This window comes from Ursus maritimus, unplaced genomic scaffold (assembly GCF_017311325.1).
Source record: "Ursus maritimus isolate PB19 unplaced genomic scaffold, ASM1731132v1 scaffold_5, whole genome shotgun sequence".
Taxonomy (NCBI): domain Eukaryota; kingdom Metazoa; phylum Chordata; class Mammalia; order Carnivora; family Ursidae; genus Ursus; species Ursus maritimus.
Genome location: NW_024426663.1, coordinates 38,776,320 through 38,802,889, shown reverse-complemented (window position 1 = coordinate 38,802,889; position 26,570 = coordinate 38,776,320). Strand labels below are relative to the sequence as shown.

The window sequence follows — 26,570 nt, the reverse complement described above, 5'->3', positions numbered from 1 at the left end:
TGCTTCTCTCCTCTCCTGATACCATACCTGAAGCATCATCATAACTTAACCAGAAATTACTCCTAATTGATGACCTTGTCTCCAAACTAGCTCCCTTCCAATCTATTGTACAGCCAGAATGATCTTTCTAAAATATGAACCTCTTAAAACTCTTAAATAGCTTCTTATAGTCCTTGGGAAAATATCCAAATTATCTGTTGTGGCTTAGAAGGTCCTTTAAGAGGTGGAAACTACCTTGTTAATTATACCATAACATGGCAAGATGAATAAGTGCACGGGACTAGAAGAGCCCCACTGACCTATCATTTACCAGCTATCCTTTAATTAGCAAGAGACTTGATTTGTTTATCCCTCAGTATACTCATATAAAATCGAAGTATTAATACTTATCTTACAATGTGGACATTAAATGAGATTCAGTGCTTGACACACTGTGTGACACATCTGATACATAGTATACGCTTATACATCTGATACATTAGTAAATATTAGTTACTGTTATGAACTCTCTAGTTAATTTCTCACTTCTCTCCCACTTGTATTCTGAGTTCTATTTATAGGGAGTATCTTTTACTTCTTTTATTTCCTTTTTATGTCCATCTTCCTAGCCCCACCAGTCTTCTGTGAGGTGCCCTTACTATGTGCTCCTGAAGGCTTCAAATTCTCCCTGCCATACAAATGTCTGACTTTCTGGTCTTTCCTTTCCATTGGTAAATTCTAAGCTCTGTGTGAAGAGCAACTGTCTTGTTCACCAGTGTATTTCCCCCACTGCCTACCAGGTGGTAGGCACTTTAAATACTGTTCTGTGTATGAATGAGTGGATCTTTCCTCTCTCAAAATCCCCCTCCTCCCAAATCTGCAGTGGGTAGAAAAGTGCAATATTCCAGAACAATGATCTGTAAAATACAATTCAGGAAAGGCTGCCACGGTACAAACATGGTTAAATAATACTGGTAAAGGTAAAGGTTAAAACAAAGTTAGGGCTTCTGAACCATGGCATTTCTGAGTTTTTCATATACTAAAGAGCATTATGAATCTCCAAGCTGTGTGTTTGGCGGGGGGAGGAGGGGAGGTAGGGATCTAATTCTCAAAGTAACTCCTGCAACCAGGGTTCTTCAGAAGACGTCGCAGCAAACCCGGTTCAGGCAGACGCCCTCCCCGACTAGACTTCCAAGTAAGCTGGTAGTTGTGGACCGGAAATCTATGAAGCACTTATTTCGTAGGATTCACTGTTTTTAGGTCGGTACCCGCTGGACACAGAACCTGAGAGCTGGAAGAAACCACAGACATAAAGGAGCGAATCTTCCTTTACAGATGCACAAAAAGAGGCCCAGAGGGGGAAGTGACCGGTCCACTGCCGCACAGGAACTCCGTACAATCGGAAGAGTAGAAGCCCAGACTTCAATTTCGTCCCTGCGACTTCCACGACAAACAATGCCTCTGGCTACTTGGGTCCGTCAAGTGTTGCCACTTGAATTTTATTTTCAAGCCACAGCGAAGTTAAGTCCGTTTTTCTCGGCTCCTCGCCCCCTAGGCCTACAGTTCCCGGCCCTCCTCCCCCACGACACTTCCCAGGAATCCACCCAGCGCCGCGGGAGCTTGATTGGGGTGGGGGAGATAGTTTCTGTCGTTCCTTCTTTCCTTCAGAGATTATTTTTGGAGTGTAAACTTTTTCCTGTAGACCAAACGAACCTGTTTTTTAACGCCTCCGCCTCAATCCCCATGGGCGCAACTCCCCAGCCCAGCGCACCCCAACCTACCCTACCCGCTCCCTTCCTCGCCTAGACCTATGGGCCCTGGCGTCGGTCTTCACCTGGGACTGCCATGGCGCTGGTGAGAGGGGTCGCAGGAGCCGTAGGCTTTCGAGAGGACGCCCGCCTCTTGCCTGCAGCGAGGACAACAAACGGCGAGGGCGGCCTCTTCCTCCCACCTGCGCCGCGGGACCTCGGTGACAGTCCGGGAAGGTCGCTGGCGATAGCGGAACCAAGTCGCGCTGATTCAGTTTCCAGGGGAGTTATATTACAGAGCACACACGGTCCGAACCATTGCTGCCAGCTTGGGGGGGGGCGGTGAGTGAGACCTGCACATACGTGTACTGAAGTAAACAACACCAAGATTTACAGATTGCATTTAAAAATTGTAATACAAATTAAATTAATCTGTGGGTTCTTAATAATCTTTTCTCCTTCCCTGGAGACCATTGGAATCCCCCTTCTCAGGATTAGCGGTGCTCTGGTCCAGGAGCGACATGGCGGCGTCCGTGAGGAACTAGTTTGGGGTAAAGATAGTGCTTGGTGTCGCTGTCTTGGCGACATTGACAAACTGGAGCTTTCCGCGACCACCCGATTGAAGGAACCGTGCACTGATAGGTGGACAGCTTTAGTGACCTGCCCTCCGTTCTCATTCCCAATTAGAAGCAGAGTCCTGAGCGCTGACCAGCATGAGCAACATCTACATCCAGGAGCCTCCCACGAACGGGAAGGTGAGAGCCTCATCTAGGGTACCTGGGCTCCTCGAAGTGATACCTCACTGAATAAGGGAGTTCTGGGGGTCTTAGGGTTGGAAAAGATCACAAGAAGTTATGTCCCTTACTCCTGCCTCTGAACAGGATTGCATCGAAAACCATCTATTGACACTTCTCATCAAATACTTGAAAAAGTCCTCAAATTTAGATTCCTCCATCTACCAGCCTTCTGCTCCTATTCTTGCTTCAGCCTAACTCATGCAGGAGTTTTCTAGGGTCTTAGGTAGAAACCTTAGTACATTTTAAATTTCGACTTTTTTTTTCTTTTTGCTTAACTTGGAAATTACTCTTTCCCCATTTGTTCTACAATCATTTATCGAGCGCCTGCTGGCACCGGGCACTGTTCTAGGTGCTGGGGCCACAAACATGGATGGATAAGGTCTAGTTATTGCCCTGGAAGAGCGTATGATTTTGTTTGGGAGGCAGGCAGGTAAAGAAAAACCTTGTGAAGCATCAGTGAGTTTGAGGTTATACTGCTTCGGGTCAAGGGAAGATTTAGTTGCTTTACTCTGGAGTAAGATTTGACTTGGTCATAAAGAGGAAAAGCTTTAACGGATACACATGCCTGAACAGGAGATCTTTTATTCAACAAATGTTTATTGAGCAACTAGCACATGCCAACCTCTATGCTAGGTTTTAGGGATACAAGGGAAAGAAAAACCAGCATTGGCCCTATTATCATGGAGTCAGTGGAGTGAAATATACATTCACCAGATAGTCATGCAAATAAGTACAAGCTAGCTGTGATAAACACTGTCCTTATGAAAGAGAATTGGGTTTACAGAGAATATTAGGCATAGCCAAAGTTTTACTTCAGAAACAACTGGGGATTTTTTTCCAGCATAAGGCCAGTTGAAGACATCGAAGCTTCAAAGTTCTGTACCATAGAGAGCACGTGGCAAGAATTTTGGCATGGAAAGAATTTTGGCATGGAAAGAATTTAAAGAGATATAATAAGTTTGCTCCGTGGATGTTTAGTGCCTATGCTGTCTAATGATACATTAGATACTAAAAGGATAGATATTCAGAATAAATGGGAGAAAGTTCCTCCCTTCAAAAAGCATAGTATCAACTGAGAAGTAATCGACACGTTTTATCAGTGGTAGACCCCTGGCAATTGCCCATACATGTGTTTTGCTGTTACTCTGGCCTCTGAAGATGAGGCACATAAAGTACCATTGATAGAAATGTCCTTATTCACTCAAGGTGAAATTTCCACATATTATGATCATTTAATTTAAATCACATATTAATATATATTTATTCTTAAGAAGCATTTTATTATCAAAGTATTGTCTTATTTAGGAGCCTTAGGAAAAGGAGCCACTGAAACCTCGCAAAGTAGAGTTGGCCAAAAGAAATGTATGGAGGAAGGAGTCATGTGCCTTTTTTTGTTGTTGTTAATTATTTAAATGAAATTTAGTTAACATATACTTTATTATTAGTTTCAGGGATAGAATTTAGTGATTCATCAATTGCATATAACACTCAGTGCTCATTAAGCAAATGTCCTCCTTAGTACCCATCACCCAATTATCCTTTCCTCCCACCCACTTCCCCTCCAGCAACCTTCAGTTTGTTTCCTAGAGGTCAGTGTCTCTTATGGTTTGCCTCCCTGTTTTCATCTTATTTTATTTTTCCTTCACTTTGCTTATGTTCATTTGTTTTGTTTCTTAAATTCCACATATGAGTGAAATCAAATGGTGTTTGTCTTTCTTGGACTGACTTATTTTGCTTAGCATAATACCCTCTAGTTTCATCCACATCATTGCAAATGGCAAGATTCATTCTTTTTGATGGCTGAGTAATATTCCATTGTACAGATATGCCACATCTTTTTTATCTGTTCATCTGTCAGTGGACATCTGGGCTCTTTCCATCTTTTGGCTATTTTGGACATTGCTTCTAAACATTGGGGTGCATGTGCCCCTTTGAATCACTATGTGTGTATCCTTTGGATAAATACCTAGTAGTGCAATTGCTGGGTCCTAGGATAGGTCAGTTTTTAACTTTGGAGGAACCTCCATACTGTTTTCCAAAGTAGCTGTATCAGTTTGTATTCCCACCAAAAGTGTAAGAGTGCTCCCCTTTCTCTACATCGCTGCCAACGTCTGTTGTTTCCTGACTTATTAATTTTAGCCATTCTGACCAGTGTGAGGTAGTATCTCATTGTGGTTTTGATCTGTATTTCCCTGATGCCAAGTGATGTTGAACCTTTTTTCCTGTGTTGGCCATTTGTATGTCTTCTTTGGAGAAGTGTCTGTTTGTATCTTCTGCCCATTTCATGACTGGATTTTTTGTTTTTTGGGTATTTAGTTTGATAAATTATTTATAGATTTTGGATACTAGCCCTTTTTCTGATAAGACATTTGCAAATATCTTCCCCCATTCCATAGGTTGTCTTTTAGTTTTGTTGACTGTTTCTTTTGCTGTGTGAAAGCTTTTTATCTTGATGAAGTCCCAATAGGTTCATTTTTGCCTTTGTTTCCTTTGCCTTTGGAGACGTGTCTAGCAAAAAGTTGCTGTGGCCGAGGTCGAAGAGGTTGCTGCCTGTGTTCTCCTCCAGGATTTTGATGGATTCCTGTCTTGCATTTAGGTCTTTCATCCATTTTGAGTTTATTTGTGTGTGTGGTATAAGTAGTCCAGTTTCATTCTTCTGCATGTTGCTGTCCCATTTTCCCAACACCGTTTGTTAAAGAGACTGTCTTTATTGCGTTGGATATTCTTTCCTGCTTTGTCGAAGATTAATTGACCACATGTGCCTTCTTTTTTAATTCAGTATTTTATCAGTGGAAAGATTAAGAAACTCTGGTAGGGAAGGTGGGCCAACCTTTTTTTTTTTTTTTTTTTTTTTTGAGAGAGAGGGAGCAGGAGCAGGGGGGAGAGGGAGAAGCAGACTCCCTCTTGAACAGGGAGCCCGGTGTGGGGCTCGATCCCAGGACCCTGAGATCGTGACCCGAACTGAAGATAGACGCTTAACCTACCGAGCCACCCAGGTGCCCCCATGTATGCATTCTTTTTACTAGGTATAAGTTGACTGTGGCCAAAAAAATTATATAAGAATAATAATTACAACAGTAATAGCTACCATTTTTTTTTTAAAGATTTTATTTATTTATTTGACAGAGAGAGAGACAGCCAGCGAGAGAGGGAACACAAGCAGGGGGAGTGGGAGAGGAAGAAGCAGGCTCATAGCGGAAGAGCCTGATATGGGGCTCGATCCCATAACGCCGGGATCACGCCCTGAGCTGAAGGCAGGCGCTTAACCGCTGTGCCACCCAGGCGCCCCAATAGCTACCATTTTTTGAGCATTTACTATTTGTCAGGTACTGTTCAAAGCAGTCTATGCAGAATAAATCATTTTGTCCTCACAACAAACCTATAAGAATATTATTGTCCCTATTTTTAGGTAAGGAAGGTGAGTCACAGATATGTTAGCTATCATGTCCAAAATAACAAAGCTACCTTACCCTTTATAAGTGGAAGGGTCAGTTTGGCATTTGAGCAACCTGATTCCACAGCCTATGAAGGGAGGGATGATGTACATTAGCTTGTTCTTTCGAGCAGTGGTTTCTAAACCAGTGAGTGTACACCTCAGGGGCTGTGCAAAACCATCCATGAGATGCGGGGAGAAAAATCTATTCTCCTGTTTGTATTTATTTTCTTCTTTCTTGTTTAAATGTAATATTTTACATATAAAAAGGAACATATAAATTCAGTTACTCACTTAGTCAATTTTTATATATCATGATATAATTTTTCCTAATGCCTTGCTAAATGGATTACATTTCATGGTATCTGGATCAACTAACTAAACCAGTCCTTATAAATTTCATATTAAAAATAATATTAACAATGTAAACATAGGCAAACCATAAGAAAACGCTAGAGCTGAAGACTCAGCATGGGAAGTGTGTCAAAAATCAGAAATTATTATGAAAATTGTTTGAAATATGGATTTCTGGGGTGCTTGGGTGGCGCAGTAGTTAAGCGTCTGCCTTTGGCTCAGGGCGTGACCCCAGCGTTCTGGGATCGAGCCCCACGTCAGGCTCCTCTGCTAGGAGCCTGCTTCTCCCTCTCCCACTCCCCCTGCTTGTGTTCCCTCTCTCGCTGGCTGTCTCTGTCAAATAAATAAATAAAAATCTTAAAAAAAATGAAATATGGATTTCTATTTTTTATTGTTAATGGCAAACTTTGTCTTAAATGTGTATTGTGCCTTGACATATATTTATAAGTAAGAATATAAAGCCATTGTGATTTTCAAGACATTTTAAAAAGTGTATAGAATGGGCAGATGGACCTCTACAATTTGAAAGCAACATTATACTAAATGAAAGAAACCAGATATAAAAAGCCACATATTGTATGATCTAGTTATATTAAATGTTCAATAGGCAAATCCACAGATACAGAAAGTAGATGAGTGGTTGCCAAGGGATAGGAGTAGGAGGAAATAGGGAGTGACTGCTAATGGGGACAGGGTTTCTTTTGGAGGTAATGAAATGTTCTGTAATTAGATAGTGCTCATGGTACTAAAAACTAAAAGGGTGAATAGTTCAGTATGTGAGTTACATCTCAGTAATGCTGTTATTTAAAAAAAAGTTTCATTATACCACTAGTAAAGAAGATTAAGAATTATTTAAAAATACCATTTTTGAAATGTTATCTTCTGTGACCCTTAAGATACTAGAGTAAAAAGAATGTACATATTTGAGGACTCTGTGCGCCTAATTCCTTACTTCCCTTCCCACTTCCCTTTTCTTCTTTGCTAATAGGGATGCATACTTTGAAAAAGTTGGAATCATTGTATTAGAGTTGCAAGGGAGAGAAGACACGTGTAGGTTTCCTTTAACAGTAACGTTATATTTCAAGTATACAAGGGGATAATAGGATGGGACATTGTCTTTTTAGATATACTGTACTTAGGATTGGGATATACACCAGTTTTCATGCAAAGTCAGAAGGTGTTACCTGGTGTTTTAGATACAGTCTAGGGAGTTACTCAGCTACTCAGTTTGCATCCCAAATATATACTTCCCAACAAAATGAGAATCCAGTTGGGTTGGTTTGTCGTGATATAGTTTTTTTTATTTTTTTAAATATTTTATTTAGTTATTTGAGAGAGAGAGAGAGCATGCACACACACACCAGCCGGGGGAGGGAGAAGAAGATATAGACTCCCTGCTGAGTAGGGAGCCTGACACAGGGCTCAATCCCAGAACCCCAAGATCATGACCTGAGCTGAAGGCAGACACCTAACCTACTGAGCCACCCAGGTGCCTCCCGTGATAGAGTATTTCTTTTGGGCATTGTTTCATGCCAAGCCAAATTAGAGGTCCTTACCTTTAGGAGCTGGTAGAAAAGAGGCTTTCAAAGGATTCCATTGACTATAGATGGTGATTTTGAGATATACCATTTTAGTAATATACAGCCTAGAATTAGATTAAGATTGTTTCATTGTAAATTAGGAATGGCATGATTTTTTTTTTTTTTTTTTTTTTAGAGAGTGGGGGGGGGGTCAGAGGGAGACAGAGAGAATCTCAAGTAGACTCCCCACTGCGCACAGAGCCGGGCATGGGGATCAATCTCACAACCCTGATATCATGACCTGAGCCAAAATCAAGAGTCAGACGCTTAACTGACTGAGCCCTCCAGGTGCTCCAAGAATGGCATGATTTTGAATGAGAAAGTAGAGTGTTCGTATGTAAAAAGATAATTGTAAAATTGTCTTATGGTGCACAATTTCATAGGTTCATCATTCTTTAATTTCTTAATTTGCTATGCCAGTGTTATTGGAAGAAAAGCTACAAGAAACTTTCTTAATTAAAGCAAGTTTAAATGATTGATTTTTAAATGAGTAAGTTTTTCTGATTAAAATAGGTACATGCTATTTTTTCCTCAAGTCCTAAATTATTTCTGAAAATGGTATTTGAAGACTATAAATGTATAATGACTTGTACTGAATGAATTTTTTTGATCAAAGTATAATTAACATACAGTGTTATATTAGTTTGAGGTGAATGGTAGAATGATTCAACAATTCTATACAATATTCACTGTTCATCAAAATAAATGTACTCTTTAATCTCCTTTATCTATTTTACCACCCCCCACTTCCCCTCTGACAACCACAATTTTGTTCTCAGTATTGAAGGGTCTGAGGCTTTTTTTTGTCTTTTTTCTTTGTTTTGTTTCTTAAATTCCACAAATGTGTGAGAACATATGGTATCTGTCTTACTGTGTTGGACTTATTTCACTTAGTATTATTATACTGTCTTCATCCATATTGCTGCAAGTGGCAATATTTCATTCTTTTTTATGACTAATATTCTACTACCAGATATAGGTGGATAGATAGATAGATATTTGCATTTCCTTGAGTATTTGCATTACTCAGCTGATTTGAGCATCATTTCATAGGTCTGTTGGCCATCTGTATGTCTTCTTTGGAACAATGTCTATTTAGGTCCTCTACCCATTTTTAATTGGATTATTTGTTTTGTTTTTTTGGTGTTGGGTTGTACAAGTTCTTTATATATTTTGGTTATTAACTCCTTATCAGACATATCATTTGCAAATATCTTCTCCCATTCATTAGGTTGCCTTTTCGTCTTGCTGATGGTTACCTGTGCTGTGCAGCTTTTTATTTTGGTGTAATCCCAATAGTTTATTTTTGCTTTTGTTGCTCTTGCCCAAAGAGACATAATCTACAAAAATGTTGCTAAGGCCAGTGTCTAATTACTATCTGTCTTGTCTTCTAGGAGTTTTATGGCTTCAGGTCTCACGTTTAAGTTTTTAATCCATCTTGAGTTTATTTTTATGTGTGCTATAAGAAAAGGGACCCAGTTTCCTTCTTTTGCATGTAGCTGTACAGTTTTTCCAATACCATTTGTTGAAGAGACTGTCTTTTTCCTGTTGTACTTTTTGAGTGTAGATTTTTTTTTTAGTATACCGAGAAGGCCCAGTGAAGTTTTTAATTTTAACCTTAAAATTGAAAACTCACTAATGAATGCTTCAAACTGAGCAGCCTTTCAACCAATTATCAAGACAAAATGATAATTTAATATAATGATGTTATATTCTTTCTACAGGTTTTATTGAAAACTACAGCTGGAGATATTGACATAGAGTTGTGGTCAAAAGAAGCTCCTAAAGCTTGCAGAAATTTCATTCAGCTTTGTTTGGAAGGTAATCATAACTCTTGAGTTTTATTCTGTATGAGAAATTTTATTAATTTAAAAATAAACTGAAGTGTATCTTTCCACAACATTGAAGCTTGCTGTTAAATGGTGGTGATGAATGATAAGAGTTGATATGAGTGATACGGTGTTGAGCTACTGTGTCAGGAAATAGAGGAGAGAAAGACTGTCTTTCAAATAAATCTGTGTATCTTCAGCAGAGAAATTTATCTTACCAATAAAGCTTGGATCTTTTTTATCTTTTTGTCTATTCCCCACTTCTTCCTTTCATCCTCTAAATAAAGGTACTCCCTAAGATTGCCCTGAGTTCTTCATTGTCTTTACTCTTCAGTCGTTACTTCTATTCAAATAACTATCAAATTCAGAATTGCAGCCATTTCCTCTCTTCTTCACTCTAATTTACATATCAAAGTGCTTAGTGGACTTTACTCCCATCTTCTTCTCTTCGCTGTAACTTAACCCGGTTGCCTGGACTTTGACCTGCATGATTGTGATTGCGTTTTACCTGGTCTTTCTCTCTGTCATCTTTAATCTGTTTACCCTCTTATTTATTCATCTGGTAGCTGAATCCTCAGGCAGCTTGGCTTCCTAGCCTTCCGGCCTTGTTTTTCATTGCACTAAATAACTATGGTTTCCGTTGACTATTATTTTTATTTCCTGAGCAGTTCCTTCCCATTTCCGCTTTTACACATATCCTCATACCTTCCTTCATATCCTCAGCCTCCTTTTCAGAATACTTTTTCTTTCCTTCTTTACTGTTTAAGTCTACCCACTTTTTAATCTCTGTCCAGAATTCCGTCTTCTCCACAAAGCCTTCCATCCAGCATTCAGTGATGTCATTATCTATGTTTCCAGTATGATTTTAGACTGAGTCACAAAGTGACTATTTTTTTTTCAATAAACTTTACAGAATTATACATCCACTTGAGTGTTTTCTCCTTCAGAATATTCCCTTACAGAACTAAACATTCTAAGCATTTTTGTAACTTCTTGGCTTTTAGAATACATTGCATATGGTTTCAAATATCTCCAGTGGTGGCAAATCATTGTCTTTTTAAGTTATATCTGATTTGTAGAGACAGACAAGGTTAATCAGGTATCAGAAAACAGCGTTTTGAGTCAAGAGCAAGGTGTGAAGGAGAACCCAGTATAACCAGTAGGAGGGTACAGCAAGAGCTCTCCAAGTAGATAATAATTACACAAATAGATAAGTACCAGGGGAAGATTTAAGATATAAAAATACACAGACACCCCCCCCAAAAAACCTGCCAAAAAACCCCCACAAAACATCTTTTTCTTTACATCTGCGAAGACCATTAATAATAATTGCTATGGCAGGCAGGAAGGAAATTGAGTCAGACAGGTAGTCAGAGAAGCTTCAAATAACTATCAACAGAACCAAGAAACACAGTAGACACAGAGAAGTCAGACTCATTTCTGGAAAGAAGTTTTGAAGACTCAAGCTCAAATTTTACAGGGGAAGAGTGAAAGTACAAAAACATTAGAAAGAATGAATGGTAATTAATAATCCATGACCAGGTGAATGGAAGAAACAGAAAACATCTGGATATAATATGATAGTGAAGAAGAAGTAAAGTTCTTAAGTTAGGTCATGATGGAACTTAATTGGAACAACAAAAAATTATTCCCCTATTTTTAAGAATACAAGGAGAAAGAAAAAAGAATAGGAAGATTATAAGAAAAATAACTAGAGCAATTCTCTTAAATTGAACAGGTGAAAGATAGAATTATTACTGAAAAGGCTAACAACAAACCTGAGAAGACTAATTTAAATGCAGGTACTCCTAAATAAAGTCGAGGTTTTAAAAATATAATTTAGAGAACCCCATTTTAATTCAGTAATTCTATGATTTAAACAAGTCATGATATTTCTAGATCTTATAACATTCATATCAGTATTTACTTCAAAAAGGGATGATTTCCAGAATTAAAAAGGAAATGAGTGAAAACCAGGAAGGTGGAACATGACATAGATATGGCAGTTAAAGGGATGTTTTTAGTTGGTTTTTTTAGCTTTACAGAGGTATTGTAGACAAATAAAAATTGTATATATTTAGGATGTACAACATGATTTTTTAAAAGTGTACAAAGTGATGATTTAAGACACGTATACATTGAGAAATGATTATCACAATCAAGTTAAGTAACATATCTGTCACCTCACACAGTTTACCTTGTGAGTGTGTGTGTGGTGAGAACACTTGAGATCTACTCTGTTAGCAGATTTCAAGTATACAACACAGTACTATTAACTATAACTTCCATGCTATACATTGGATCCCCAGAAGTTATTCATTTTATAATTAAAAATTTATGGGGTAGCTGAGTGGCTCAGTTGGTTAAGTGTCTGCCTTCAGCTCACGTCACGATCATCATCATCCCAGGGTGCTGGGATGGAGCCCTGGGTTGGGTTGGGGTCCCTACTCCACAGTCAGTTTCTCCTCCTCCTTCTGCCTCTCCCCCACTCGTTTTCTCTCTGTCTCTCAAATAAATAAATAAAATCTTTTTAAAAATTTAAAAAAAAGAAAAATTTATACCTTTTGACCAACACCTCCCCATTTTTCCCACCCACCAGCACCTTGCAACTACCATTTTACTCTCCAGTTCTATAAGCTGACATTTTTAGATACCACATACAAGTGATATCATACAGAATTTGTCATTCTGTGTCTGGGGGAAGTTTTTAGTTTTTATGAAATGAAAGATCTATAGTTACACAGACTTAATCTTGGATTTCAGGTTTTGGGGAATAGGTGAACATTTAAAAGTGAGTGAAAATTTTAAAAAAATTAAGTTAAAAAAAGGTTTAAAAAGAGAAGGAAAGGGAAGCTTGTTGCCTTTGATAATTTTCTTGGTTCCTCTTAAGTTTGAGGAAGGAGTAAAATTTTAGGTTGGCAGAACAAAGTGGAAAGCAGAAATGTTTGTTTAAAAAAAAAAGAGGCTAAAATAAATAGGGCAGACAGATAACAAAATGAATTTTAAATAAAAAGTTATTACTTATAATAATTATAAAATTAAATGCCAGATTCTGGAAGAAATACACATAAATCACTTAAAAATGCAGATGTAAATTCCTATATTATACTTGGTAGAAATACAATTAGGCAAAGTATATTATGCTATCCATACATTGTACAGCCAGAAATACAAATATAATGGAAAATACCAGAATCACAGCAGCCAAATAGGAAATTTCATATTTAAGATACATGAAAATTTCTTTCTTCAATAGTGGAGAAAATTCAGGAGACTGTTGTGAACACACATAATGAAATTATAAAACCTCTTTCTTCAAAATACTTATGGGAATGGTACCTAAACATTTAAGAAGTCAAACACTGCATGCAATAAAATCTATTATAGTACATGGTAAGCTCTAAGGACAACCACAAATGCACAGTTCAGCAGTATTATTAATAAGCTACATGGAAATAGAAATAGTGGATATGGAATTTTGTGAAAATTTGAAATTTTAGCTGTGGTAGAATACAAAATTACAGTGTAGAGAAATTATAGAAAGTTCCTACTCAGTATATATAGTATAATCATTTCATTCATCCGACAAGCGTATAATTAGGAAAATAAAAAAGAAAAGGTTAAAGTAAAAAGCCAATATCACTGAAGGGCTTAATAGGAAATAGGAAAAAGGAGTAAGATGTGTAATTTTAAAATCTGAAAGCACAAGTAATAAAAATCATTCATGTCCCCCTTCCCCCGCATCTAATAGATTACTGAGTCTGATAGATCCTGCTTCCTGGAGAATTCTTAAATATGTGCACCTCGGTATAAGTCACAGTCAGGTTTTACTCTTGGGACAATAGTTGCCCACTCCAGCCTTGTCGCTTCCATTCCATTCTCCATACTGAGTTTGAGTGATCTTTTGTAAAAGCATATCTGATCAAAAATGTTGATTGACTGTGTATTATGGACCTAACGGATTATTATCACTTTCTGATATAGACTAGGGTGTGTTATATATTTAAATTTGTAGAATTTAAGTGAGAATATTAAAGTTTCACTTCACATTTGTGTTGGACTTGAAAATTTATAGATACCTCTATAAATATAGATAAGATATTATCTTATATAGATAAGATATTATCTTATTTAATCTTCAGAACAACACTATGAGTTAATTTATAATATTAGTTTTATAATGAGAAAATTATATGTACATCATAGTGGATGATAGTTAATAATACTATATTGCATATTTGGAAGTTGGTAAGAAAGTAGATCTTAAAAGTTCTCATCACAAGAAAAAGGAATTTGTAACTATGTGAGGTGCTGGATGTTCACTAACTAGACTTATTATGGTGAACACTGCAGAATATATACAGATACTGAATCATTATGTTGTACACCTGAAACCACTGTAATGTTAAATGTCAATTACATCTCCATTTTTATTTTTTTTATTTTTTATTTTTTTAAAAGATTTTATTTATTTATTTGACAGTAAGAGAGACAGCCCCCGAGAGAGGGAACGCAAGCAGGGGGAGTGGGAGAGGAAGAAGCAGGCTCCCAGCGGAGGAGCCCGATGCGGGGCTCGATCCCAGGACCCTGGGATCACGCCCTGAGCCAAAGGCAGATGCTAATGACTGAGCCACCCAGCACCCCTATATCTCCATTTTTCAAAAAGGGTGGGAAAATTATGTTTAAGGCTACCCAGCCAACAAGATGCAAGACTTAGAACTCCTGACTGCTGCATAAAGTTTTAAGCTACTCTGAGTAAATGGTTACTTATTTTTTTTATAATAATTTTTTATTATGTTATATTAGTCACCATACAGTACATCCTTAGTTTTTGATGTAGTGTTCCATGATTCATTATTTGCGTATAACACCCAGTACTGGCCTATCCCAATCCCCCACCCCCATCCCCTCTGAAGCCCTCAGTTTGTTTCCCAGAGTCCATAGTCTCTAATGGTTCATTTTACTTCTGTTTACCCCCCTTCCTTCTTCCCTTCCTTAGGAGAGATACTTTTAGACTCAGTTTTTACAGTTTCTGTTTGGAACCAAGGAACATTTCTTCGCACTGGGGATCTCTTGCCAATATAGCTTTAAAGTATGGATTTTACATCCAGATAGATCTTGCAAATGTAAATAATTGTGAGGGTGCCTGCAAGCCACTGTATTATAGTACTTTATGAATTATGACAAACATAGTCTTGTTTTGACTCATAAAGTAGACACTTGATTTGTATTTGTCATTGAATGAGTTAGGTTGTGTTTAGGTGCAAGTAAGAGAAGACTCAGCTCAATATTATTTACATAATAAAGACATCTGTAACCCTGTACGACAAGAAATCTGGTGTCAGACAGTTCTGCAGCTCAGTGAAGCTTCCAGGGATAGTAACTAAGCTTTTTCTCCATCTTTCTACTTTACAATCCTAAGCATGTGACTGAACTAGGACTACACTCAGTAATCAACGCCATCTCCCATCTACTCTGCTGCTACTTGTTTTTTGTTTGTTTGGTTTTACAACAATAATAATAGGTTTTGTTTATTCAGTACTTCCTTCAGGGCCACACATATGTTCTACATATATTTTTTTCTTAATATAAACTCTCTGATTCTGTCAAACCCTAAATATTGCCCTTCTGCCCCCACCAACTTCTTGGCTCAGGATTTACCTCACTGAGATGCCATGCTTCTGCCACATACAACTTCTTTTTCTTGGTGAAGTCTCCTTAATGATTTCAGGTTCCAGATAGTAAGTACTATTAGGAGATCATATATGATCCCTCTTGTATATTTATAGCTTCCAAATAATATATTTATCCATAAACTCTAATCTGGAGTTGGAGAGAATCCTGGAAATAATTACAACACAACCACCACCGTGCTTTTTGTAGAAATTGTGCTGTTTTGAGTAGACATTTTATAGTAAGTGCGGAAGAAAGGGTTTGATTTACAAGCCTCTTTAATAGTTGGAGAAAAAAATCTTGTGACTCTAAACTTGTTAACTCTAACTCGTTTTAGACTTTGCTAAATTATTTTAAATTTCTTTCAGCATATTATGACAACACCATTTTTCATAGAGTTGTACCTGGTTTTATAGTCCAAGGGGGAGATCCTACTGGCACAGGGACTGGTGGAGAGTCTATCTATGGAGCCCCATTCAAGGTGAAGCCAAATTTTTATTGTTTTTATTTGCAGATCAGTTTGGATTGCTTAATCAAAAATGACTGTGCCCCACATGAAAAAAATGCATTTCACATTAGTGCACAAAATCTGGTACCTATCACATGTTTAGGATTATACAGGTTAAGAGCAGCACTTCCCCCATCAAGCATTCTAAGTTGTCTTATTGCTAACTTTTATGCTAGATTGAATTCAGGTGGAGCTGCAGGTGGTCATGAGAAAAATGTGAGTCAGAAAAAAAACTATATAACGTAATTCTTGATACCTGACAATATCTGATCTCTGGAACTCTGTAAATGTAAAAGATTTTTACAACATTTCATATGCCATTTCATTTAACACTATATGGAATCTATATTAATTTGCTTGGACCGTTATAATAAAATATCACTGATGGGTTGGCCTAAACAACAGCAATTTATTTCTCACAGTTCTGGAGGCTAAGAGGTACAGTATTGGCATTCAGTTTCTGGTGAAGGGTCTCTTCCTGGCTTGCAGATGGCCACCTCTTTGCTGTGTCTTCACATGGTAGAGAGAGCGAACTCTGGTGTCTCTTCCTCTTTTTGTAAGGGCACTAGCACTCCTGGATTAGGGCTTCACACTTGTGACGTCTTTTAACTCTTACTGTCTCCTTACAGGCCCTGTCTCCAGTACAGTCACATTGGGGGTTAGAGCGTCACTGTATGAATTTTGGGGAGACACAATTCAGTCCAAAGCAGAACTCATTCTTAATTATGCACAACAGACCTTTGTAGCCTGAACTGCATGCCATAACAGGAAATCACAAGGGGACAGAAGAAGGAATTAACATAAAAAATGTTAGAAAAAAGTGTATTAATCAAGAATAGGTCAGTGATTTGTTAACTGCTAACACAGATCTAAAACGAGTATCATAGTTAATAACAGTGAGTTCAAATAAAAATTACAAGTTAGGTTATTTATTAATCTGATGGTACCAATATCACATTCTTTGAATGAGTAAACATAAATAGCTCTTAAAATAGGAGAATTTTGAAGACATGTTTATACTAATGAGATAGAAGGTCTGGAGTTTCTTTTAATTTTTTATTGGGTCACTGTGTGATTCTTGAGAAAAATACTTGAACTGTTTGCTTTAATTTCCAGATGATAATGGCCTTAGAAAACGAGGAATAGTTATAATAAAAAAGTCTCAAATGTCACTAAAAAACTATTTTGTATTTTACCATATTGAGATGTCTCATGATTTTAGAGCTTCCATCTAGTAGGAAGCATCCCTTTATTCTATTGCTTGGTGTAACAGAATAGTGCTTTCTCATAATTTCTTTCTAAATTGAGATTTTTGCTTATTATGTAATATTGTTATCTAGTTAAATTTTTCAATTAGGCCATTTTTGATACAGTATAAAGAGTTACAACTCTGGGGTTTTTTTGTTTGTTTTTTTAAAGATTTTATTTATTTATTTGTCACAGAGAGAGAGGGAGAGAAAGAGCAGGAGCAGGGGAATGGCAGGTAGAGGTAGAGGGAGAATCAGGCTCCCCGCTGAGCAAGGGGTCTGTGCAGGACTCGATCCCAGGACCCTGGGATCATTACCTGAGCTGAAGGCAGATGCTTAATCGACTGAGCCATCCAGGCATCTCAAGTTATGACTCTTTGAGCTCAAATCTTGGACATTTATTAAGGAAGAATAACTTTCTTTCTGAAAAGTATTGATTATATCATATGGTGTTATATAAATGAGTCTAGTATCAGGTCTGGATAGAAATTCTGTTAACTGAGAGACTAATGTATGTTATGTAGCCCTACTATAGCAAGTAATCTACCTAGAGAGGCTTGCTCTGGTTCTTTGAAAAACTGGCAAATGCGACCAGTGCCAGTTCAGCAAAGATTCAACAAAGACCTTTAAAAAACAGAGTAAAGCACATAACACAATTATAGTAGATGCCTTGAATTAAAAAACAAGAAGAAAGCAAATTTTTCATGACCTTTAGAATGGAGTGGGGAGGGGCAATAGTTGAGGGCCGTGCAATGATTCAAAGGTAGTTTTTTTAGAGAAAAAAATAGAAGGTTCTAAAAAGTTAGATAACTTTGAGGGATGGGAATAGGGGAATGATTTAGAAATCTCTTCCCCTTTGAGTGCCCTTCTTCCACGTAAATAGACAGCTTTCCCATAAAATAGGATAAATTTGTCACAATACTTATAAGATGTTTACAGGCTAGTGAAGTCAAGTTCAACAGTACTGAAGGAGTATACGTATTGGATTTGATTATACTTGAAAATCAGTTAAATAAAACTTTAGCATTGTTGATTAGAAGTTGTATAGAACCTTTTTAACTGAGTACGAAGACCCTTATAACAGATCATTCACTAAATTTTTTTTTTTTTTAATGCTTCAGGATGAATTCCACTCCCGGTTACGTTTTAATCGGAGAGGACTGGTTGCCATGGCAAATGCTGGTCCTCATGATAATGGCAGCCAGTTTTTCTTTACACTGGGTCGAGCAGATGAACTCAACAATAAGCATACCATTTTTGGAAAGGTTTGTGTCCACTTATCTTCAGGTTCTGTGATACATATGACCGACTTATCTAGGAGCTGCCCCCATAAAAATATTCCCTGGGATATGTATCTATTATTTCTAAAAACAATGGAATATATTCCTTTTACAATGAACTATGAGGGACCACCTTAATTTTTTGTGTGTATGTTTCAAATAAGTCATTGATTATGACTTAAGAATTTTCTTTTTTTCTAAAATCATACTAATGATATTAGCTACTATGTTGCTCATCTGATATTGTGTTTATGTTTTTAGAAACCTAGGTGTTATCTAAGTAACAATATTTAGTAGTTTAAAAAGTTTACTTTTGTCCATGATGAATTCCCTTCAGTATAAAGTGGAAGTTGTGTTAATATTAAAATTTTTTACCTGAAATATTACTTTGAGTAGTACGTGTTTACTCCTGCTCACATTTAACATCTTTCTTTAAGAGGTTTTGTTTTTTCACTCTCCCTTCTAAAAAATATATTCCCACATGTTTTAAGTCTTAGGCATGTTAGACATCACTAGTGTATCAGCTCCCTCTACTGGTTCAATAGGAATGGTTTCCCCACAGCCTAGACAAACTGGATTTCGTGAGGATGAAGGAAAGGGAAAAGACAAACTGAGCACAGCTGGAAAACTGGTATTATTTTAAAACTCCTGAGAAATCTTGAATGAAAGGATTCATGCTGAAAACATTCAATACAATGTGGTTGCTTAACACTTAACACAGGTTAAGAAATGCGCACATTTGAACCACTACAACACAGGTTGTCAGATGTTCATAGATTTTCCTTCCTATTATTTTTAAAAAATAAAAGCATATAATAAAGTGAGATTTAGATTGTCGTTCTGCACCACTTTTTAGAGTTGCTAATATATAACTTTCAATTAGAGACAAAGTATAGCATATTGATAAGAATTCAGAAAGGCCGTCACTGTCGGCTCTATAACTTCTTTGACTCAATTTTCTTATCTAGAGAAGGAGGATAATGACAGTGCCTGCTTTTAGGATGTTTGTGAGGATATAACAAGATAATGTCTGCAAAGCACTTACACATGGTATTGTTATTTGCTTGTTCCACCCAATTCTAAAATCTGAATTTGTTTATTTTGTTTGAATGAAAAGCTGTCATTCAGTATGAGGTTACTTGGCATTATATTTTCACTTTTAATAAAACCTGACGTTAAATATATATGGGAAGTTTTCTAAAAATACCATTGAGGGATTGAACTCCCATTCTGCTTTTTCCCCTTAAGATGAAGATGCTTTATTTGCATTATTTAATGCATAGGCTCCTATATAAAAATATGAGATTTCCTTTTAATTATTGAAAAAATATTTTCAGAAGCCCTCCCTTATTTCAGAGAATGAATATAAGAGTTTGCAGTTAAGTTTTCTTTTTTGTTTGATAGGTCACAGGGGATACAGTATATAACATGCTACGGTTGACAGAAGTTGATGTAGATGAGGAAGAAAGACCACGTAATCCACATAAAATAAGAAGCTGTGAGGTAAAAGCATGATGTCTGAGAGGCAGCACTTAAATGACCATGTCAGAGAAGCAGGCTGTTAGTATTTTTAAACTATTGGATAAAGGCTTTATACTAAATCGACATCACAATTCAGATTTTGTCTCTGTAATTTAGGCACAATTTCTGATTAAGAATTTTTTTTTAAATTGAAGGTTTTGATTTCAAAGATGAAACTTTAACTGATAATCCAATGTATGAAAAGCTTGACTTATAAGGGAAAGTTAGAAGAATTAGGCTTATTTAGCTCAATGAAGTGACTTCCTAGGTAATTTCAGAGTGATCCTTCATTGAGGAAGCAAGGTCCTTAGAAGCATTTGATTTGGGGTCAAAACTCTGAGTTTGTCTTGCTAACTAGGTATTAAGTTTTCTTGAATACTTTTCCCTTTTGTAAAATAAGGATAACATACCTTTTACTTAATTGCATGTAGGATTATCAGAAGAATCCAGCAAGACTATTAAGTGGGAGTACTTTATGTAGTAAATATATCACTGGACTTATAATACTTACGTGAGCAAAAAATACAGATGTTAGTATTAATGCAATTAAGTACTGGTTTTAATTTTTTGTGAAATTTTTTAAAATGGAATAATGTTTTCAGAATATTTTTTTCATAGGTTTTGTTTAATCCTTTTGATGACATCATACCAAGAGAAATAAAAAAGCCAAAAAAAGAGAAACCAGAGGAAGAAGTAAAGAAATTGAAGCCCAAAGGCACAAAGTAATCAGAAATAATAGACTAATAGAAATTCATTCATTTTGTTTCCTTTTGTAACAACTGTTTTCTAGTGAGGGGGAGGTCAGTATGGACCAGGGAGATATATGAATTATGAGGTTCTTCTTTTATTAGTATATTGTATGTAATTTAAGCTAAAGAAGTATCACATGTCTATATGAAATCTATATTAATAAATAAATATTTATGATGACTATAGCAATTATTTATATAAATGAGTTGTTAAGATTTTTGTTTGTTTTTTACTTGTTTTTCAATTAATATATGTTCCAAGTATAGAACTTGGAAAGTCAAGTATGAAGGATATGATGACTGCATGGTTACATAATTTAATTTTTCACTCCTGTTTTGGAGTAAGTAAGTTTCAGTATTTTGTGAACTATATTTCTCACATTATTAGTTTTGTCTGTTCATTAAAATAGATATCAGAGTTAGATTTCAACTTCCTCTTTTAGTGAAATGTAGTATCCATATTAGTGATTTTAGTGTATTCATAATTGTTAGATTCAGACAGTTCCAAGTATAATTCTGCCTGACACCATTTATAAGAAGTAAATTGTGTTCACATTTCTGAGCTTCAGTTTCCCCATCTTGTAAAATGGAGATTATAATCACAACATCTGGTTGTTATGAAGAGAAAATGAGCGGGGGAATTTGAAAACACCCAGTGGCATAGGTATTCAATCATATTTGTTTCTTTCCGTAACATCGTACAGTATAAGGAAGTTAAGCTGCTTTTATAAACTGTCAAATGTGAGCCACTTCAATAAGCAGTTGATGTCTTGTGGCAAAATAAATTCTTATACAGTGGTGTATTTGATATTCCTCTATTTTTTGATTCATTTCTTTTGACTAATTTATATCTGCGTGAAAGGTCACAGTCACCATATTCAGATACAATATTTCATCACTATTACTTATCTTGACAACAGCCCAAAAGCTGGGTGTTTTTGTTTTTGTTTTTAATTCATAGCAAATATATTAGGGATGATGTGGTAGTCATTGATTACATCTAGGTTTTGAAATAAAAAATTCCTCTTGTTGCCAGATCTTCTATTTTTTTCAATATTTGAGAGAGAGTTTTAATAACTTATTATTTATCTTCCTTGGGATGTCTTTAGTTTGAAGGCTCAAAGAAGACAAATAGTTTATTCTTCCCCATGGGTTATTTTTTTGTTAAGTTTATTGCTTATATTTTTTTATTTGACAGTGTTGTGTAACTTATCAATTTTAAAGTGTTAATGACATTTTGGAAGACACTAGATTAATTGCTTCCCATTTGTAGTGCTCTCAGGGCTATATATTAGGTTTTCAGAACTCTCCATTTCGCTAACCAGTTTTTTTATAAATATAAAAAGCTTAATTATTTCTGTCATGCTTGACTTACTATATTTAATGATAGTGCTCAGAATGGATTTTTGGTCATTAGTTTCGTCTAATATATGAAATATCTGTGGTCTGAGGCCAATGCCTTAACATTATGCTGAAAATATGGATCCTTAGTATATTTCTGCTGAATACTAAGTCATATTGTGTATTCCCGAACAGTTAAAATGTGTTCTTGTAAATTCTATTTTATTGCCTTGAAAATACAGCATTGTAAGTTCTATTGAATTTCCTCAATTTTCTCTCATTCTTATTTCCTTTTTTCTTTCCTTTTTTTGATAAGAAATTTTAGTTTACTTTCTTTCGGAGAGGAGGCTGAAGAAGAAGAGGAGGAAGTAAATCGAGTTAGTCAGGTAAAACTCTAATCCCTTTGATCTGAATTATAAAAGGTATTAGGGACTATATCTCATTTTTGTATCTCCTGCTATGTATATGGCACATCATGTTTTTCATGGTACACAGTCAGGAAGTGTTCACTGAACTGATCTGTAAAATGATTTGTTGTCAGTAATATTTGCAACTCTTAAAATGATATGCCCTCTTGCAATTAGAGTTTTGTGGGGTTTTTTGACCTGGCCTTTTTTTTTTTAATCAGAACTAGAGTTAAAAAATGATTTAACCTTGTGATTCAGATTTTAATTGCTCTTTTTTAAAGTGATTTGCTAGATGATAATGATTATGATCATTATTATAATAAATACTGACAGACCAATGCTTTTATATTCATTTTAATATTATCTATATATATTTATTAATGTCATTAATTCTCATCACAGCCCTTTAAGATAGGTATTATCATTATCCCCATTTTACCCAAAAATAAATTAAGGTATAGCTAGGTTGTAATTTGCTCAGTCACACAACCAGTAAATAGCTAGAGCTGGGATTTGAACTTCTGTCTCCTTCAGTGTAAGATACATGTATATGGATTATATATCACTTCCTGGTCTTCTACTCCACCAATGCTTACAGTAGGCCTTTAAGTGTGGTTTTCCTGAATATCCCTTTTGACACAATACTCATTGCTGAAACACCTATGCCTTGACAATATTTAGAGCAGTGAATCTGTTAAATATACTTTAAGAAAATCATCCTCAAGGGTTTTTACTCCCAAAGATTCTGGTATGTCTTCCCTCAAATGATGAAGAAATGGAAATTTGTTTGGAGAGTGAAATGGGGGAAGGGGCAGGGGTAGCCTTTGATACAGGCAGTTCAGTGGATTTTAATAATAGTGGAGGGTTGAGGGACACCTGGGTGGCTCAGTTGGTTAAGCGTCTGATTCTTGATTTTTGTTCAAGTCATGATCTCAGTATTGTGAGCTTGAGCCCTGCATTGGAAGATTCTCCCCCTCTCCTTCTGCCCCAACCCTCCTCCCTCTCTAAAAAAATATAATTACAAATAATAGTGGAGGGTTGAAATACAGAGTTTTTTAAAAAGTGGACAGTTCCTATTCTTACATCTGTTTGTAAAGAAAATCATAATGCCTTTAAATCACTCTTTTATGAATAGATTACCTTTTTGCAGTATTAAAAAAAAAAGCAAGAAAATTAGTGAACACAGAGACCTAAAGGTTTAGAAGTTTTTTTGTAGTAATTAAAACTCTATAACTTAGCCCTGTCTTATTTGCTTATTATATTTACCTATTTCTAACCAACACTAACAATAACACTGACTGAAAAGCACATTATTTTTACCCTTGTTTTTAACTCTTTATCCATGGGCTTCCCTCATCATAGAGGATGGTTTTGGTAGGCTAATGTTGGACATATAGTAAGCACACTACTTTTAGCCATTGCATTAAGACTGAATTGAAATGGACATGTGTAAGAAACGGTCTGGTCATAATTTTTTCTTGCTGTCTTCAGTATTCCAGAGTGATATATTTGATACCATGGATTCTCAACTTCCACCCATATACTAATATTCTGAACTCTAGGACACACAGATGAATATTATTTCTGGGCTCTTATCCCACATTCTTGATTTCCTTTAGGAAACATCTCTACTAAAGATGCCACAATTAAACTCATCTTTATGTGAAAACATCCTTTCCCTAGGCCTTGTCAGTATTATCAATCGCCCTGGCACCCTGATATCTCAGAAGTTATCTTCTTTAGATGTCAGTGCACTAGTCTTGCCTTATTCATGATTCAAATTTCTGCCTTATTAAAATGAAAGATATACTATATGTCATGATCCTGTGGGTATATTTGTAAATGGACAAAACCACAAATGTTAGATCTGGAAATTGCCAGGAGTCCCTTTCACTGATGTTTTCTAAAGATGTCAAGTTTCCTTACATACACATGCTTTCCCCACAGTCCCCCCGTCCTGTTTTTCCTTTTGCTTGGGGTAGGTTCTCCTTTATTTGGTTAATTTTTGTTTTTCCTTTAAGATTTAGCTCCACTATCAACTCTGGACTACCTCCACCTCCCTCCCCTCCCCATCTCCCACCCAGGCGGAGTTTAACTTCTTTCCATGGTAATCTGTCTGTGGCCATCAAAGCATATGTTATACTGTACTGTAATTATTTTCCTCTCTGCTACCTGTGCTAAATATTTATTTTATGTAACCTCTATAACAACCACGTGCTATAGATGTTATTATTCCTATTTAAGGGAAGAAATCAATACTCAGAAAGGTTAAATCACTTGTGCAAGACCATGTAATTAGGAGGTGGTCCAGTCAGAATTTTGAACTTAGATTTCTATAGCCATTTAAGTCTCTAATATGATTTTGAATGCTGCAGAAGCTGCTTTCTTCGAGCCCAAGCCATCTAGAAGGCTGGCAGGAAATTACACTGGTAGCATAGCATTCTGGAGTGGAAGCAGCTCAATGCAGTGTTGGCCCCTTGCCCTTTCCTACCTCACACAGGGGCCTGGATATTAGGCTGATCAGCCCTGAGGAGAGAACAGGGGAAGGAGAAAGGAGTTTTTCTATTAGTCTTTTTGTTGAATTAAATTTCTGATCTAAAGTAAGTTTTATTCACCATTACTTTGAGACTGACTTTACTAGGAAATTAGTTTGAATTTTTTCTGTTTGTAACAACAGCATGTGTTAAATATTTAAAGCATATCTGCCTCTGCTGCTTGCTGTTGTACAAAGTAAAACAAACAAAATGCTTAACTTACTCTGACTTTAGTGAACTTGATAACCCAAAAGCAATCGGTGTTTGCTACAAGGTTGAAATGTGCAAGGATACCACTGCAGATACTTGCTCTCAAACCTGAAAGACACTTCAAACAGTGGAAAAACTAAGTAAATCCATTCCTTTTTGCCAAGAAAATTGCAACCTACAGTCCATTATCATGTGAATAGTATAAGCCTAGTATTGTGTCATCCTTTTTCTCTCATCTGACTCTGTGCTTTGTGATAAAATTATCAAATGTTTGTTTCTGACTCTCAAATCTGTATCTCTAGGCTGGCTTACTTTTCTTTTCTCCAGCAGCCTACTGGCCATCTCTCTATGTTTGAATATCTCACTAGTAACCCAAGTCCTGGCCAAGGCTTAATTCATTATCTTTGTTTCCCAGACTTTTCTCTGTTTTGTGACTTCTTTTTCTACTCCCTAGTATCAGTATCCTCTAGAGAAAAATTTTAGATTCTGACTTTTTTCTTATTCTTTCTCTGCAAAACCAATTTGTTGCACTGTTCTACCAATTTTTCATCCATGACATATCTCAAATCTATTTTTTCCTTTTAATTTATTTTGCTACTACCCTCGTTCAGGCCTTCATTTCTAGGCTGGGCTGCTGCCCTAGTCTACAGACCGGTCTCCCATCTCCTTGCTCTTCTTTCCTTTCCACTCATTACCACCACAACGGTCTTCCTGAAACCTCATCAAGATGTCACAATTGCTCTCTGTTGACTATAGAAATAAGGCCATGACCCCCCCCCCCTTACCAACTCTGCCCCTTAATTTAGTACTTCTTAAACCACTTAAAAACCACTGAAAATTCAGGTCCAACACTGTTTTAAAAATAAAAAATTAAATCCCTACACCCTCCTCAGACCTACAGAATTAGAATCTCCAAGAGAGGGGCCTGGAAAGCTGTACGTGAATGAATTCCTTGGAATTCTTATCGGGGAAATGTAGGAAACCCTGTGTTAGCAGATCTGAACTATTTTCTGTTCTACATGTATGTTTTGTGTTTTCCTTTCTGTATGTCTTTGTTCATGTTCTTTTCCCTGCCTGAAGTGTCCTGTCCCATTCTGGATGTCAAAGTCATATTTATTTCCAATACCTAAAATACCATCTTTTCTAAATGTCTTTTCTTAATCATTCCTTTTTCTGATTTCTAACCTTTGCCTGTCTTGTGATACTTACATTTTCCTTTTAAAAACATCCATTTTGTTTTATTACACAAGAAACATATGACTGTGTTATCAGTGTATACTAAAACATTATACCCTTTTCTTTCTGCCTTATTAAGTGTGCAGAGTCCTAGGCTGTGAGCTCTCTGATGGTAAACTGTGTCATCTTTGAGTGGCAATGGGT

At 36.4% G+C, this 26,570-nt stretch overlaps 2 protein-coding genes across 2 annotated transcripts in view; one reads left to right on the top strand and one right to left on the bottom strand.

The window, feature by feature from the left end:
* The window catches only part of SREK1IP1 (SREK1 interacting protein 1), a 40,162-nt gene extending 37,912 nt beyond the window's left edge, over positions 1 to 2,250 (bottom strand). Inside the window, exons 1-2 of the mRNA XM_008691671.2 lie at positions 2,199 to 2,250; positions 1,814 to 2,095 (exon numbers count right to left, since the gene is read on the bottom strand). Coding sequence (XP_008689893.1) covers positions 1,814 to 2,095; positions 2,199 to 2,250 — 334 coding nt within the window. The remainder of the gene's footprint in view (positions 1 to 1,813; positions 2,096 to 2,198) is intronic.
* The window catches only part of CWC27 (CWC27 spliceosome associated cyclophilin), a 180,347-nt gene continuing 155,979 nt past the window's right edge, over positions 2,203 to 26,570 (top strand). The window contains exons 1-7 of the mRNA XM_040622232.1: positions 2,203 to 2,482; positions 9,616 to 9,712; positions 15,762 to 15,874; positions 18,270 to 18,413; positions 19,833 to 19,931; positions 20,568 to 20,671; positions 22,356 to 22,425. Coding sequence (XP_040478166.1) covers positions 2,441 to 2,482; positions 9,616 to 9,712; positions 15,762 to 15,874; positions 18,270 to 18,413; positions 19,833 to 19,931; positions 20,568 to 20,671; positions 22,356 to 22,425 — 669 coding nt within the window. The 5' untranslated portion in view covers positions 2,203 to 2,440. The remainder of the gene's footprint in view (positions 2,483 to 9,615; positions 9,713 to 15,761; positions 15,875 to 18,269; positions 18,414 to 19,832; positions 19,932 to 20,567; positions 20,672 to 22,355; positions 22,426 to 26,570) is intronic.